The 13,914-nt window shown below is 39.1% G+C and overlaps 2 protein-coding genes across 4 annotated transcripts; one reads left to right on the forward strand and one right to left on the reverse strand.

The window, feature by feature from the left end:
- LOC117659403 (perlucin-like protein) lies at positions 1 to 9,121 on the reverse strand. The gene is made up of 7 exons (XM_034407461.3): positions 8,756 to 9,121; positions 8,150 to 8,306; positions 5,201 to 5,287; positions 4,483 to 4,617; positions 3,612 to 3,766; positions 1,888 to 1,988; positions 1 to 542 (listed from the first exon to the last, which is right to left on the reverse strand). The coding sequence occupies exons 2-7, from the start codon at positions 8,166 to 8,168 to the stop codon at positions 413 to 415; spliced, it is 627 nt and encodes a 208-aa protein (XP_034263352.1). The 5' UTR covers positions 8,169 to 8,306; positions 8,756 to 9,121; the 3' UTR covers positions 1 to 412.
- A 7-nt stretch (positions 9,122 to 9,128) lies between these two features.
- Positions 9,129 to 12,562, forward strand: TRAPPC5 (trafficking protein particle complex subunit 5). Of its 3 annotated transcripts, none has more exons than XM_034407439.3 (2): positions 9,129 to 9,366; positions 10,660 to 12,562. In XM_034407439.3, the coding sequence occupies exons 1-2, from the start codon at positions 9,272 to 9,274 to the stop codon at positions 11,231 to 11,233; spliced, it is 669 nt and encodes a 222-aa protein (XP_034263330.1). In that variant the 5' UTR covers positions 9,129 to 9,271; the 3' UTR covers positions 11,234 to 12,562. The 3 variants fall into 3 exon arrangements, with proteins under 3 accessions (XP_034263330.1, XP_034263337.1, XP_034263341.1); XM_034407446.3 differs by having other exon boundaries at positions 9,129 to 9,187; XM_034407450.2 differs by having other exon boundaries at positions 9,129 to 9,187; positions 10,663 to 12,562.
- The last annotated feature ends 1,352 nt before the right edge of the window (positions 12,563 to 13,914 follow it).

The raw sequence follows: 13,914 nt of genomic DNA on the forward strand, positions 1-13,914 counted from the left end.
TAGAGTTACAGATAGTTTTATTAAAAATTCCTTGTTGGCTACATTAACATTTTAAGTCACGTATCAACTTTATCTATGCAAGTGTTTTTCAAGTTAGAATGATTGGATATCATCATTGAATATGATGTTTCTTCTTGTTTAAAATTACAATACTGCTTTAAAAATTTTTAAATATGTTCCACCTTATCATATTTTTACCCTTGCCTTGTTTCAATATAATAATAAAAAAAAAACCAAGAAAAGGGAAATTGTATTTGTTAGGCAGCAGCATCTTCTAATTGGAATGTCTTACTCTGATTATTGCAGCATTTGAAAAATTGTAACTCCATAAGAAATTATATAAAACCCATTGAACAATGAAGTACATGATTTTTCAAAGAAGAAAATGTAAACTTTATAAAACTGCATATTTTTATAGTTGTTCTTTTTCACAGATATAAGAAAAATATTCTGTACAAGCAGTTTTCTTTTTCCTACTTTTAGAATCTTTCCAGAAATTATATATACAGTTTTCTTTTTCATTATTTTCAATGGATTGAGTCCTGTTAAGAAAGAATGACAAGCGTTAATTATTAGAAAATGAAGATCTTTCCTACAGTGTCAGTTAAGAATAAATAAATTCAGAATGACTTTCTACCTAAGGTTCTTTAGCACTGTTAGGATAAAGCTTTTTCTTACAATCTATTGGAACCAAAATTAAAGTGATAATTTGAATGATAGTTAAATATCACTATTTAGTCTCTGCAATATCTCAGTATATACAATAGTTTCATTTGTTTTTTATTTCATTCATTTTCCTCCCTCACCAATCTCTCCAGGCAGGAAGAAGAATTAAGTAAAGATGTTGAGAGGAACCAAACTATATTTATTTATTCAGAGGATTTACATGGTTGTACATCTCACGCATGTTGACTCTGGGTAGTACATAATATTAAAAATACTAAAAACATATACAAAAATGTAAAACCTATAGCAGCTGGAAAAACGTGACAAAGCCACAATCCAACACTCAGGCAATTTTTTTCTAACAGGGATAGCAATTGTGAAAACTCCAACAGCACTTTGCAATCCACTGTGGAAAGGTTAACTATGCAACTGTGTTTGAAGGCAGTTACAAAATAACATCTGAGATTTGGAATAAAATGGAAAAAAGTGTCTGATCTTTCTACAAAGATCTGTCCCGACTGGAGTATCTAGCTGGCTGTTTGCCAATTTTCCCCCCGGCACCTTCTTCCCAGTATACCACCCACCACTCAACCTGGGAAGGCAGCCATGAATAGAATGCCAGATTGCCCATCAACCTTTCCTCACTCAGCTCTATGTGTCAGTGAACCTACCAATAGGCAAGTCCTCATGTTAGATGAATTAGGATATTCTTTCATTAAGGATTTTACTCAATAGTTAGGTAAATATGGTTGTTAACTTTTCTTGGTAGCATCTCTAGTTAGGAATGTAATCTTGACTTTTATGGAAGAGATGCCACTAAGAGATACATTTCCTCCTCAGTGTTGCTCATAGCTGTAATTTTTCCTCTCCTATCCAGACTTTCTATAATGGAAGAAGGGAAACCTTGATCAGCAGCCTACAATAGACTCCTCCATGGACAGATCTCCATGAAGCAATCTCCTTTCTTTTGAGCAGATTAAATGAACATGGCAAGTGACAGTTTGTCCTTGTAAATAAGAGGTTTTGAACTACTCTACATACTCATGATATAAAGGTGTCACAATAATCAGAAAATATCTTTAAATGTTTTCAAAGATCTATTTCAATCCCATCCAGATGTGGCTACTTTCCTAGAGGTTCCTTCTCTCCTTTTCTCTCCTAAAAGACTTTCCATGAAATGAGCAATTAGAGGAAGAGCCATCATCAGTAACTTTTACTTACGTCTCTGAAAAGGATTTGCCATTTATCCACATCCACTTGTCTTTAGGGTACCTCCTGAGGCCAATCCAATAGCTAGAATTTTTTAGATGGTCTAGAAATTCCTGGGGGGCAATTAAATAAAAAGGGATTATATTAATGTCTGGAGCTATGACTGAGACCCAATTCACTGAATCGGGGTTAAGGATACTGGTGGCATTCACCCAAACTAGGATTGCAGCAGATTTACAGTACTTTTATTGAATTTCACTTCTCTTAAAACAATCCAAGACATTAGTAAAAGCTGCACCTGAACATTCTTTTTTTAAAAATACATACACTGAGATCAGTGGTGGGATTCAAAATATTTTACTACTGGTTCTGCGGGCGTGACTTGGTGGGCGTGACATGGCTTGGTGGGCATGGCTTGGTGGGCATGGCAGGGGAAGGATACTGTAAAATCTCCATTCCCACCCCACTCCAGGGGAAGGTTACTGCAAAATCCCCATTTCCTCCCGATCAGCTGGGACTCGAGAGGTAGAGAATAGATGGGGGCGGGGCCAGTAGTATTTACCGGTTCTCCGAACCACTCAAAATTTCTGCTACCGGTTCGCCAGAACTGGTCAGAACCTGCTGAATACCACCTCTGACTGAGATGTGAATGAATGAATCTCAATTATTTATACTGAAAGGAAAATTCAAAGATTTCCAGAACACCATCCAGCAGCAAGTTTCAACAGATACCTCAAAGGACAGACTGGGATTAACAGTGGGGTCAATTATCTTCGTATCTTTTCCCAGTTACACTCAAGTATAATTCGAACATGCTGTGGCCAAATTCTTTTTCCTCCTGAACTCATATCTGGGGTGCTTTGAAATTGTCCTTATCTGTTTTGGTGTTAAAGCAACTCCCAAGCAATAGGCTTGGGAGTTTTACAATCAGCTATCTCACATTCAGTTCAATGTCACTGTCAAGAAACCCCTAGGGATGCAATTGGTTTGGCATCTATTGGCCATTTTGTGATAGTTTGGCAAGTGTAACAGGTCCAGGGGCATTCTACTTGAGGCGGTGGGGAGTCAGTTTTATTTCACAGTCAACTCTCCTTTGTACCCACTAGGTCTCCAAGCCAATACTCAGCTTAGTAATTTAGACCATCCTGAATAGCAGCTGAAGAGCAGTGATTGGGGGAGGGGGAGAGTGTTAGTGCAAAGAAGAGAGAGGGAACTCTGCACTAACTTTTGTCCTTCTCACAATATAAATCAGGACACCACCATTTAGCAGCAAGCTAGAACAGAAGGTTCAGAGGATAAATTTGCAATAACAATCAGACAGGTAATTGTTATGCCAATATAATTTTTTTTAGTATGCACTGGAATAATGCAGCTTCCATCTGGAATGTCTCTTAAGTCTGTGTACATGTCAGCTAAAATGCTTGTGTTTTTTATACCAAAAAGAGAGGGAGGGAGGGGGGAGAGGGAGAGAGTGGGGCTTCTTTTTGTTAAGGTTTCAAATCTTTAATGAAACAGAGAATGTTCAGGAGATATACTCTCCTCTTAAAATGTTAAGATTTATTTCACACACTTAATCTTTAGGAAACAGATGGCAGAAGAAAATTTGAACTGTAGGCAATCGCAAATGTTTGTACTGTATTGAGCCTTACCCCTTGTAAGAATAGGGATGAATGAGGAATAGTTGCAGGAAAAAACTTTAGAGTGCAAGACAACCTGTCTCATAAGGAATGGCTCACCTGTTTATCTATGTCATTTTTATCATCAATCACTACCAGGTGAGCATTGAGGCTTTGGCAGTTACTCATTGCTTTCTCCCAAGGTTGTTGATCAGCAGACAAGTAATAGCAATTTGTCTGGAACTTCAGCCAGCCTTTTGGACACTGAGGGAGAACTGCAGGACACAGAGAGCCAGTAAGTAAGAAGGTATTGCAAGGATTCTGTACTTCCATACTACTATACCAACTATATAAGTACAAATACAAAACATCTGCTTCCTGGGACTTATAAAAATAAATTAAAAACAACAACAACAAAAGAACCTCAAAGGGCAGAGTCAATGGAGCATTGGGTCTTTTTCTGCCATTGATTTTCTGTTTCTATGACTTTCCTCCAACCCCTCCACTTATTACAGCTTTAACATGGTAAACCAGTAAGTATAATTTTTCCAATCTCTGGATAGCTGAGGCATGTATATTTCTGAAGACATTCTCCATTTCTACAGGGCCAGAGATTTTATCATTTTCAGAGTAACACTGAGAACTTTTCTCACCAGGAGATCCCCACTTTCTGCTTTATGTAGGAATCATTCTGGGATTGCTGAGAGCACATAATTCTCCTCTATCTGTGCATCTGGATGACTGAATGAACCAATCATCAACCATACAAGAGAAATGCAATAGCATGAGTCACCTACAAAGTTGGCTGATTAGAAGGAAATGAAAGTAGGATAGTGAACATCATGTTTTGTGGGAAACTATTTCATTATAGCTGTATTTTTAAATGACTTTTTATTGCCCATAAATGAGTTATCTCGTAGCATAGTTTGATAATGACAACTAGCATGAATCAGCACATCAGATGAGGAAGCAGTTGAAATGTTGAACATACATTTCAAAAAAGCGAGCAGAAAAGCAGCTGTTGCCATCAACAGGGATACACACACCAAGATGTAAAGAATGATCTTAGATGTTCTCGAAGAGATGCAACTCTTATGACTGGCAATCCGCACAAATGAAGGCTCCCCTGTAAATAACCAATAGAAGGCAAACTGATTAGTATATTTTGAGATAGCTGGTAGTTGAAAGCAGAGCAAAGGTATATAAGCAGATGGAGGCATATGTACAAAGTGAGAATATTGAAAAGAGCAAAACCCCCACCCCTGAGAAGAGGACAAAATAATGGGTCAAAATAATGTTATCTTGGGTCAAATGTCATCAACTTTTATACTTTTTAAACTTGCTCTTCTGGGAGGACACAGGGGTTGAAAAAGGCAACCAGGAGTTCTGGTTTACAATTTATTCCACAGAGCCACCTAGATTCCAAAATGCTTCGGGATAAAATTAAAAACAAAACAAAACTAGAAGACTGCCAACAATTTCACAATCAAGTATTCATAAGATCATCATCTCATTCTTCTGGTAGCACTATTAATATTATAGCAATTGTTTAAATAGGCATGAATAGGGCATGTGGGGGGATAATTGAAATCATAAGTATTTCCCCCTCTGCCCATTGAGACTTTTTAATCTTTCCCAAACTAGCAAAAAAACCCCATGATTTTAAATTTCAATCCCTAGATGCTTTTGTGTTTTTAAAAATTTCATACCTGACTTTGCTTTCATTGCTCTTGTTCTGTTTGGAGGAACAACATTCTGATAATTTCTTTCAGAATCGTCAAGGTTGCTTCCAAAGACTAGAGAAAGAAACATTGTTAAGTATTGCTCTTCTTTTTTTAAAACCCTCATGACTGCATAAGTTGCTATATAAGATAAGCTTGGTGTAGTTTGGTGTAGAGCAGGGCTGTCAAACTCCCAGTCCTCAGGCCACGTGCTGGCCACGCCCACACCCGGTTTAGCGAAGGGGAAAAAACTCCTGATACGCCACATGATGCTGCTGTGACAATGTGAGTTTGACACCCCTGGCATAGAGGTTAAGGTGTGGGTCTAGAAACCAGGACACTATGTTGTAGTTCTTGCCTTATGCATGAAAAACTAGCCCAACTCAGAGGAGGAAGAAATATTCCTTGAGGGATATGTGTATATATGTGTAAAAAGGCTTCAGCCACATATTATGTTGGAGGTGAAGTCGGGGAAAGTAACGGGTAAGTCAAAGAGAGCAGCTTAATGGCTGTCTCAGGCCCAAGAAAGGAGTAGAACTCACAGTCTCCTACTTTCAATCCTGGTTTCTTAACTCACACCAGATTTGACATTAATTTGAGTCTCTCTCTTACTCTTGTCTGCCACCATTCTGTTCTAAAGAGTATGATGCAATGGCAGTGTACAACTGTTTTTTGGAATTCTGTATTTTGAGCACAATATTGTTCCCCCTGTGTGCAAAGAATTCCCTGATGTATACGTATACAATGCACTGCAAAGATCTACTGTAGCCCTGGATATTCCTGAAGATGACTTTAAAGATTCCATAGGAAGTGGACTGATAACAGGGTCAGCTTGATCCTCAGTCCAAACTAGGGACTGTTCTCGCTTCATGCCTTTCCTATTTTCCCAGATATTTGGATGTCTTTATGTCTTGTCCCCCCCTCCTTCCCACATTCTCTCCTCTTTGGCAGTAGATTATTGTTGGGGGGGGGGGGTTGAGTCAGTGATGACTCTGGTGACCACTTAGAGAACTCCCTGAAGTTTTCTTAGCAAGATTTCAGAAATGCCTCTTTTGCCATTGCCTCTTTCTTGGGGAGTGAGAGAGAGACTAGGCCAAGGTCAATCTAGCATCGTGCCCAAAGTAGGAGTAGAATTCATGATCTCCCACTTTTTAGCCTAGTTTCTTAACTACTATACCTTAACTACTATTACTACTCACAAAACTTGGCACTAAGATAGGTCCTTTTTACCCCTTTATTGCACCACCATTGTTTTGATGAGTAGCCTAGCTGACAGATTATAGGCATGGAGGAAGGATGTATGGTGATGTGGGTGAAGTTCTGGTTGGCATCACTCTTGATAAGGGTCCAAGACCAAAAGGTCCAAGGTATAGATGGGAGCACAAAGAGAAACAGAAGTGAGCAAATAATCATGTTAGTTCTACTCCTGACTAGTGCTACAAGTTCAAGGAATCTAGTTCTGTGCTAGTGAAGAGTTTCAGATTCACAATTGTCATGGTGGCTCATGGTGCTACCACAGCCAGAATGGTGTGGGATGGCACCTGTTGTCTCCCATCCAGTCTAGAATATAAGTAATTTTGTTGTGCTGTAAAACAGCTATGGGAAATGCAGACACTAGTGATGTCAGTAGCACTGATGATGTTACCTAGTTTAAATAATAAAATGTTTGCAAGAAAACAAGCAAGCTCAAAGAACACTAAGGACTCCTCATTTCAACCCTGAGCTACAAATATTCTCCTTTATTGGTTCCCAATACTTCCCCCAGGAGTGTTTCCCTGCTCTTGTGCAAGTCCTCAGAAGAAATAAAATAATAATAAAACATTCTGGGACATGGAACATTCAAACAGACAAGTACCTGCCATATAACATGCCAGACTTAACAATTAAGATAAGAAAGACAAAAAACCTGGATAGTGAATGTGTCAGTACCTGGAAATAGCAGAATAAAAGAGAAAGAAATGGAAAAGATAACAAAATACAAAGACCTGCAAATAGAAATAGAACAACTATGGTAAAAGAAAGCAATAGTAATAGGCACCTCAGGTGCAACCCCCTCAACAATTGAAGCACCATTTGAACACCATCGGCACTGACAAATTCACCATCAATCAATTGCAAAAGACAGCTTTACTTGGAACAGCTTACATTCTGCGACGATTCCTCTAACACTATCAAACATCCACATCTGCCTATCCCAGGTCCTTGGGAAGGACTCGATAGGTGGATAAAAATGCTAAATCAAGTTTGAACTTCAGTAGAAGAGAAAATTTGTAATGCAGTCATTGGTGACAGAAGTAGAAAACCACTGCTCTGTCCAGGTTTATGTCAATCTGTGTGTGTTTTCAGGAAACCACATAAGGTCTGAAAAGTGTTATAGAATGTCAGAGTGGCCTGAAGTGGCTAGTGGTAGATAAGCGGTTCCCTAACCTTGACCACAAAAACAAATGTGGTCAGTAATATGTGCCAGATCATACTTATGGCACAATTACATCATGCAAAAAGACACTTTTTTTCAAAACTGGAAAAGTTAAAGATGATTTTGAACTGCCTCAGGTCTTAATTGGGGATGATACATAGGAATTTTATGTAGACAAAGCATGTGTGTTGGCCTTGTGAGGCAGTCTTGTTGCTGAGAGATTCCCATAATCATTATGTTCTTCTTTGAGATCTGTCTCATATTTAAAAGCTGTAGCTCTGATTGAAGAGTTTAATCCAATACCACAAACAGGATCAAGTTGCCATAGAAAAAGATAGCTTTCATAATTATTATGTATTCTAAATGGTCTGCAATTAGTGTGTGTGTGTGTGTGTGTGTGTGTGTGTGTGTGTATTATATGTATGTGTGTGTATGCCATTGTTGTGTTCACAGAAAAAAGTGACAATAAAGGTTATCTTATCTATCCCATCTCATCTCATCAGTAGTAGTCTTGTTCCTACCTTTCATCTGGTCTTCCATGTGTTCTACTCCTCTGGTATTTCAGGGCTCCAGAAATTTCTTCCAAAATGAGATCCAGCTACTTCCCCAAAGACAATCAGTGTTTTGTTTTAAGAGGATGACAATGCTTCTGTGTTGCAAAACTCCAAGACGTTCCTCCTGTAGTTTAGATACCATACAAACAAACACAAACACTTCCATACTGGGACTTTTTAGCTGTTCACTCAGTCCCTTCATTGAGTGAGAGCTAGCAAGGAAGGAAATGGCAGCTTTATGGGGTAAAATGTGGTGAATGGTCTGGTAAATCCAGATAAAGTAGATTTGTTTCAAAGGAAGGCAGGTTATTAAGAGAAAGGAAAAAGTAGAGAACCACAGATCTAAGAAACATGAAAAAAGGATTTCAAAATATTTGGGGACAATAAACTCATCTGCACTTGACACTGTCATAGATACTCTCATAAAATGGTTTCCCATTGGGAAAGTGACTGCTGAGGTGTTTTGAATTTCCCAATGCGCAAAGCAAAATTAATTGTGTAATTTTACTACACAGTTCAAGTCAGGATTTATCTCCTTATGCTATGCATATAAAACCTCTCTTTTGAACTCACCAGTATTTGCTCTAGCAGCCATTTCAATTATGACAAATTGTAACGTGCTGAGCATATCATTTTGCAGCATTCGGCTGTTGTATGAAATAAAATGGTTTTATATTCGTTTACTGTATTGATATTTTACACCGATCAACACCCCCCCGTTTCCCTCCCGTTGCTTCGAGTTTGTGATTCCCCTCTCTGCTCGAGACAGTTCCGCGTCTCTTTACCGCCATCTAGCGCCCGCCCATTGTTTTTGCAGGCTAGTTTGGGGAGCGCTACGGGAAACCGGCTGGGCCGCGGACCCGGTTGCCATAGCGACGCCTTCGGGTTCCAGGCGCTTCCGCTGTGCGCTTGTTCTTTCCGGTCCTTCTGCCAGTGGCCGGAAAGGAGTCGCAGGCTGCCGGAAGGGAAAAGGAGCCGCAGTCGACGGTTAATCTCGTTCTTTGGGTGAGAGATGGAGGGTTGTGGGGGGGGGAGGGGGGTTTGGTTTGCAAGAGAAACGATGTAACCCCTCCCCCTCCCCTTCCTGTCATGGTCGTGTTGCCCCAGTGCTCTAATTTGGAGGGAGGTCTCACTCCAGGGGCAGCTGGGTGTCTGGCATTTCTGCCTGGCTTATGTTATATTAAGTAAGTTTGAACATCGGATATGGCTGACGGGGCTTCTCCCTAACAAATCTTGTGTGATCTGAGGTTGCGCGGGGGGGGGGCACGTTAATGATCCTTAAGCAAAACAATTTGGGGACGTTTTCACCCGTGTAGTTTAAAGGAAATTCTCCCTGAAATGGGGGTAGCTGTGTAAGCCTGTGCTTCTGATTTATAATTATGTTGTTAACAGCAAAAACGTGTAAAATCGTCCTGTCACCCAGAATGGTTTCACTTTGGCCAATTAGAAGATTCAGAAAAGTCAACATAATGTAATGAAATTTATAAGGTTCTGTTGCTGTTTTCAGTTTCATCTGAATCAGAATGTTCTATGTTTATCATAAGTAACAGTCATTCATAGATTTGTTTTTATCTATCTATATCTATAGATAGATATCGATACCTATGTATCGATCTATCTATCATCTATCAATCTATCTTATCTATCATCTAACTATCGTTTAATTTAAATGATGTGGTTATTTTTATATATACATATGCATATACATATATAGTACAGATATGGATATGCAATAAAATAGTTCTCAACCTATCATCACAGTAGAGCCCAAATTTCTGTGGCTAAGCTAAGCAGTTGTTAAATGAGTTTTGCTTACTTTTAGTGAGTTTTGCTCCATTTTACAACCTTTTTTTGCCACAGTTGTTAAGTGAATCACTAGTTCTTAAGTGAATCATGCAGTTGTTAAGTGAATTTGGCTTCCCCCATTGACTGTTCTTGTTGGAAGCTGCCTGGGAAGTTTACAGATGGTGATTATGAGACCCCAAATTTTGATCATGTGTCTGGAGAATTCTGCAACAGTTGTGTGAAAAACGGTCATAAGTCACTTTTTTTCATTGCCATTGAAATTTCAGTCAAGAAACAAATGTAAGTCAAGGACTACCTGTATATATAATATAAATACAACCACATCATTTAAATTAAACTTTATACATATAGCATATACTTATACACACACTTGCATATATATATATAATAAAACAAATGTACGAATGACTGTTGCATATCTGTAAATATTACATAATGCAGGTATATAATGTTAGCTTCCCATTCTGAATCTCCCAATCATAAATTTTAATCAATTTCTATGGTGATCTCTGGTATCAAAGATGGAGGAAAATATTTCCATAGATATTGCTGAATGTCTGAAAACGATTGTTATTTTTTCTCTCCCCTATCCACATGTTTCTCTGTTTCTAAATTAAACAACACCATATATTGTAGCCGTGTGCTTATTGCCTCAATAACTTTTTTCTCAGTAGCACTATGGATGCACGTTTTACCCGTGGGAAGTCTGCTATCCTTGAACGTTCTCTCACCCGACCCAAGACAGATGTAAGCCTCAGTGCCTTTTCTCTGCTGTTTTCCGAGATTGTACAGTACTGCCAGAACAGGGTCTATTCTGTTTCTGAGCTTCAGAACAAACTTTCTGAACTAGGCCAGCAGGTGGGAGCTCGTATCCTGGATGTGCTGGTGATGCGAGAGAAAAATGGCAAACGTGAAACCAAGGTTATCAATATCCTGCTCTTCATCAAGGTGACGGTTTGGAAGGCTCTCTTTGGGAAGGAAGCTGACAAGCTTGAGCAAGCCAACGATGATGACAAGACCTACTACATCATTGAGAAAGAGCCTCTTATCAATACTTATATTTCAGTTCCCAAGGAGAACAGCACCCTCAACTGTGCTTCCTTCACTGCTGGCATTGTGGAGGCCATGCTCACTTGCAGTGGCTTCCCTGCTAAAGTCACAGCCCATTGGCACAAAGGGACCACACTCATGATTAAATTTGATGAGTCGGTTATAGCACGTGACAAAGCGTTGGATGGCCGTTGACCATATTTTGTATAAATAAATTCGAATTGTCCTTGTGTGTATATGTATATAGAGAGTATGTACAGATAGATGCACACATTCTATGATAAAGTAATTTATTCATATGTACTTTGAAATTTTGACTATATGCAAATGATATTTGGTGAGGGAAAGCAAGATCCAGCCAGCATTGAAAAATGGTATGTGTTCCATAATGCCTTTCTCAACCAAGTTCTTGTCAGATAATCTGCAGTATACTTCATCCTTGACTTCTAGGTATTCTGAGAAGAGTTGTAATCCCAAGTACCTGGAGGATACCAGTCTGGGAAAGGAGTATATTGCATTTCTTTGTTATTGTCCTGTTGATGTTTGACAATATTAATGAAAAATGTATGCGCTACCATCAAGTTATTTGCTCATGCTGTTGTCCTTTTTACTTAGTTCTTCCCATTATTCATGACTATTGCAGTTAATTTCCTATGTGTACCTGAAATAAGTTGAACCTATGTTGATATTTCATCTAAAATGTGTTTTTTAGAGATAGTAGAGTGCAATGCCTATCTCTATGGTATGTACTTTTTACTGATGATGTTGTTTCTGCTCTGAGCATTAGTAGATAAATCTGCTTGACTACCTACCTGCAGAAACTGTGATAGATTATCAAGTAAAGCTCTTTTGAAAGTTGGGCCAAGAGCCACATGCATTTCCTGTCAACTTAATCATCCCTTCATACAGCTCTTTCCTGCTATATATTGAGGAAGGGGGGGGGATAATTATAACTGATGTACAGTTATCTCTCTTTTTAGAAAAAGTAAATGAGAAGAGCATGCATATAGACTTCATACGGAACAATAAGCAATAGCTTGTGTATGTGGATAGAACTGACAAGTGTCAGGCTTGAACATATTTTCAAGTTCATCTAACAATCCAAGGTTTTACAGTTAGTGCTTAATAATAAACCAGAGTTTCTTCAATCCTGTTTTGGGGACAAAGTGAAAATTAGTCCTGGTTTATTTCTTCTTCAAGCTGCAAAGTGGAATAGACCATGGTGTTTTCAAATCTTGGCTTAAACTCTATTTATATATGTAGTTTTGACCAGCGTTACCCAACCAAAGACCTGTCAATATTTTAGGCTGAACCTTTTAATCAGATTCCCAGACAATATGACCATTTATTTGTCAAAAATGAAGGGAACTAAATGCAAAAATATCTGGAAGGAGGTGATGAAAAGTGCAAGACTGATTTGTCATTTAATACATCTAACATCAATCTGTTCTTACTGTTTAATGCAGTAAGATACTTGGGAGAATTTGTTTATTGAAATAATAAACTTGGTGATTGGCCCTTTAATGACTTTTTTTAGTCTTTCTTTCTGAATGGAGCCCACTCTACACCAGTTCAAGCTCTCGAATGCTCTTCAAGGATGCCCCACGTAGAGTGCATTGCAGTAGTCCAAGCGTGAGATGACTAGGACTTGGATGACTGAACACAGGGTCTCTTGATCCAGGAAATGCCGCAAGTGGTGCACAACACGAAGTTGTGCAAAGGCTCTCCTAGCCACAACTGCCTTCTGCTCTTCAAACAGTAGTCACAGGTCCAAGAGAATCCCCAAATTGTGGACTGGGTCTGTCTGGGGTAGTTCTACCTTATCCAGAGCTAAGGATATTGGAGTGTCAGAAGCTCCGTGTATCCAAAGCTATTCGGTCTTGCTGGAGTTCAGCTAAATCTTGTCTCCCATCCAAACCCCCACAGCCTCCAAGCACTGCAAGAGGGCAACAACAGCATCATTTGGAAATGGAGATATAAAGTTGCGTTGCAATAGTGGTGAACATCTGTAGCTTGGGTGTAGGATGAGGGTGAAGGTTCATTCTCCGAGCTTGTGGGTTGGTTTCCGAATGTTTTGTTACCAGGCTAGGTAACATCTTCAGTGGAGCTGTTACTTAGCCTGGTAATGAAACTTTCAGAAGCCAACCCACAAGCTCAGAGAATAAACCTTCACCCTCATAAAGTTGAGTATCATTCCTACCCATGGTGATGGATGATCTTACTCGGAGGCTTCATGTAGATACTAAAAAGGAGTAAAGAGTACCATGCCCTGTGGCATAGCAAAGGAGCAGCTGTGGGCTGGATCTCTCAATGCCAATTGAGACCAACCTTGGAGAAAGGAGTCAAACCAGCACAAGACTGCTGTCCAGCCCCAGATCCCCTAGTCAGTTCAAAAGGACACTATGGTTGATTACTCCCATTCTGCTCTTCATCAGATGTTTTCTGATATTAAACTGTCAAACTTAGCTTATCTGGATTTTATATATTTTTAATGCAAACATAGGTAAATGCAGCGGGGGGGACGACCCAGTGACCTATACGTTTCTGGTAACTTGTTCTGCACCGCCGTTTGTTTTTTATATTCCTTTTCCTCCTTTATTTGGAAAAAGAAAATATTTCAAAAGTTAGAAAACTGAATCTGTGATGAAGAGGTGGTTAACACCTTCCATTGTGAATACTGGATAGGGAGGTTCAATGAATGTATACTGGATTGACGGGAAAGGTGGGGATTCTGGGACATGTAAGAGCCAAACCTTTCTTTCCTCTACAAATGGAAGTATTGGCTTAAAGGCAACAGAAGTACTGTACAAATTTATTATGGTAGAAATCTTGGAATCACTGAAACTGTACACTTGCAAAGCCTCTAAGACCTTTGG

The sequence above is a fragment of the Pantherophis guttatus genome, chromosome 2, assembly GCF_059756535.1.
Source record: "Pantherophis guttatus breed Tessera chromosome 2, ASM5975653v1, whole genome shotgun sequence".
Taxonomy (NCBI): domain Eukaryota; kingdom Metazoa; phylum Chordata; class Lepidosauria; order Squamata; family Colubridae; genus Pantherophis; species Pantherophis guttatus.

What these genes read in the sequence shown, in the direction of transcription:
- LOC117659403 (XM_034407461.3), bottom strand. An exon ending in AGCAATGAAAGCAAAGTCAG is followed by an intron (nt 4,618 to 5,200) that starts GTATGAAATTTT and finishes GGTTATTTACAG; the next exon opens with GGGAGCCTTCATTTGTGCGG. An exon ending in AAAATGACATAGATAAACAG is followed by an intron (nt 1,989 to 3,611) that starts GTGAGCCATTCC and finishes ATTGCCCCCCAG; the next exon opens with GAATTTCTAGACCATCTAAA.
- TRAPPC5 (XM_034407439.3), top strand. Translation starts at nt 9,272, where the DNA reads ATGGTCGTGTTGCCCCAGTGCTCTAATTTGGAGGGAGGTCTCACTCCA. An exon ending in CCTGGCTTATGTTATATTAA is followed by an intron (nt 9,367 to 10,659) that starts GTAAGTTTGAAC and finishes CTTTTTTCTCAG; the next exon opens with TAGCACTATGGATGCACGTT.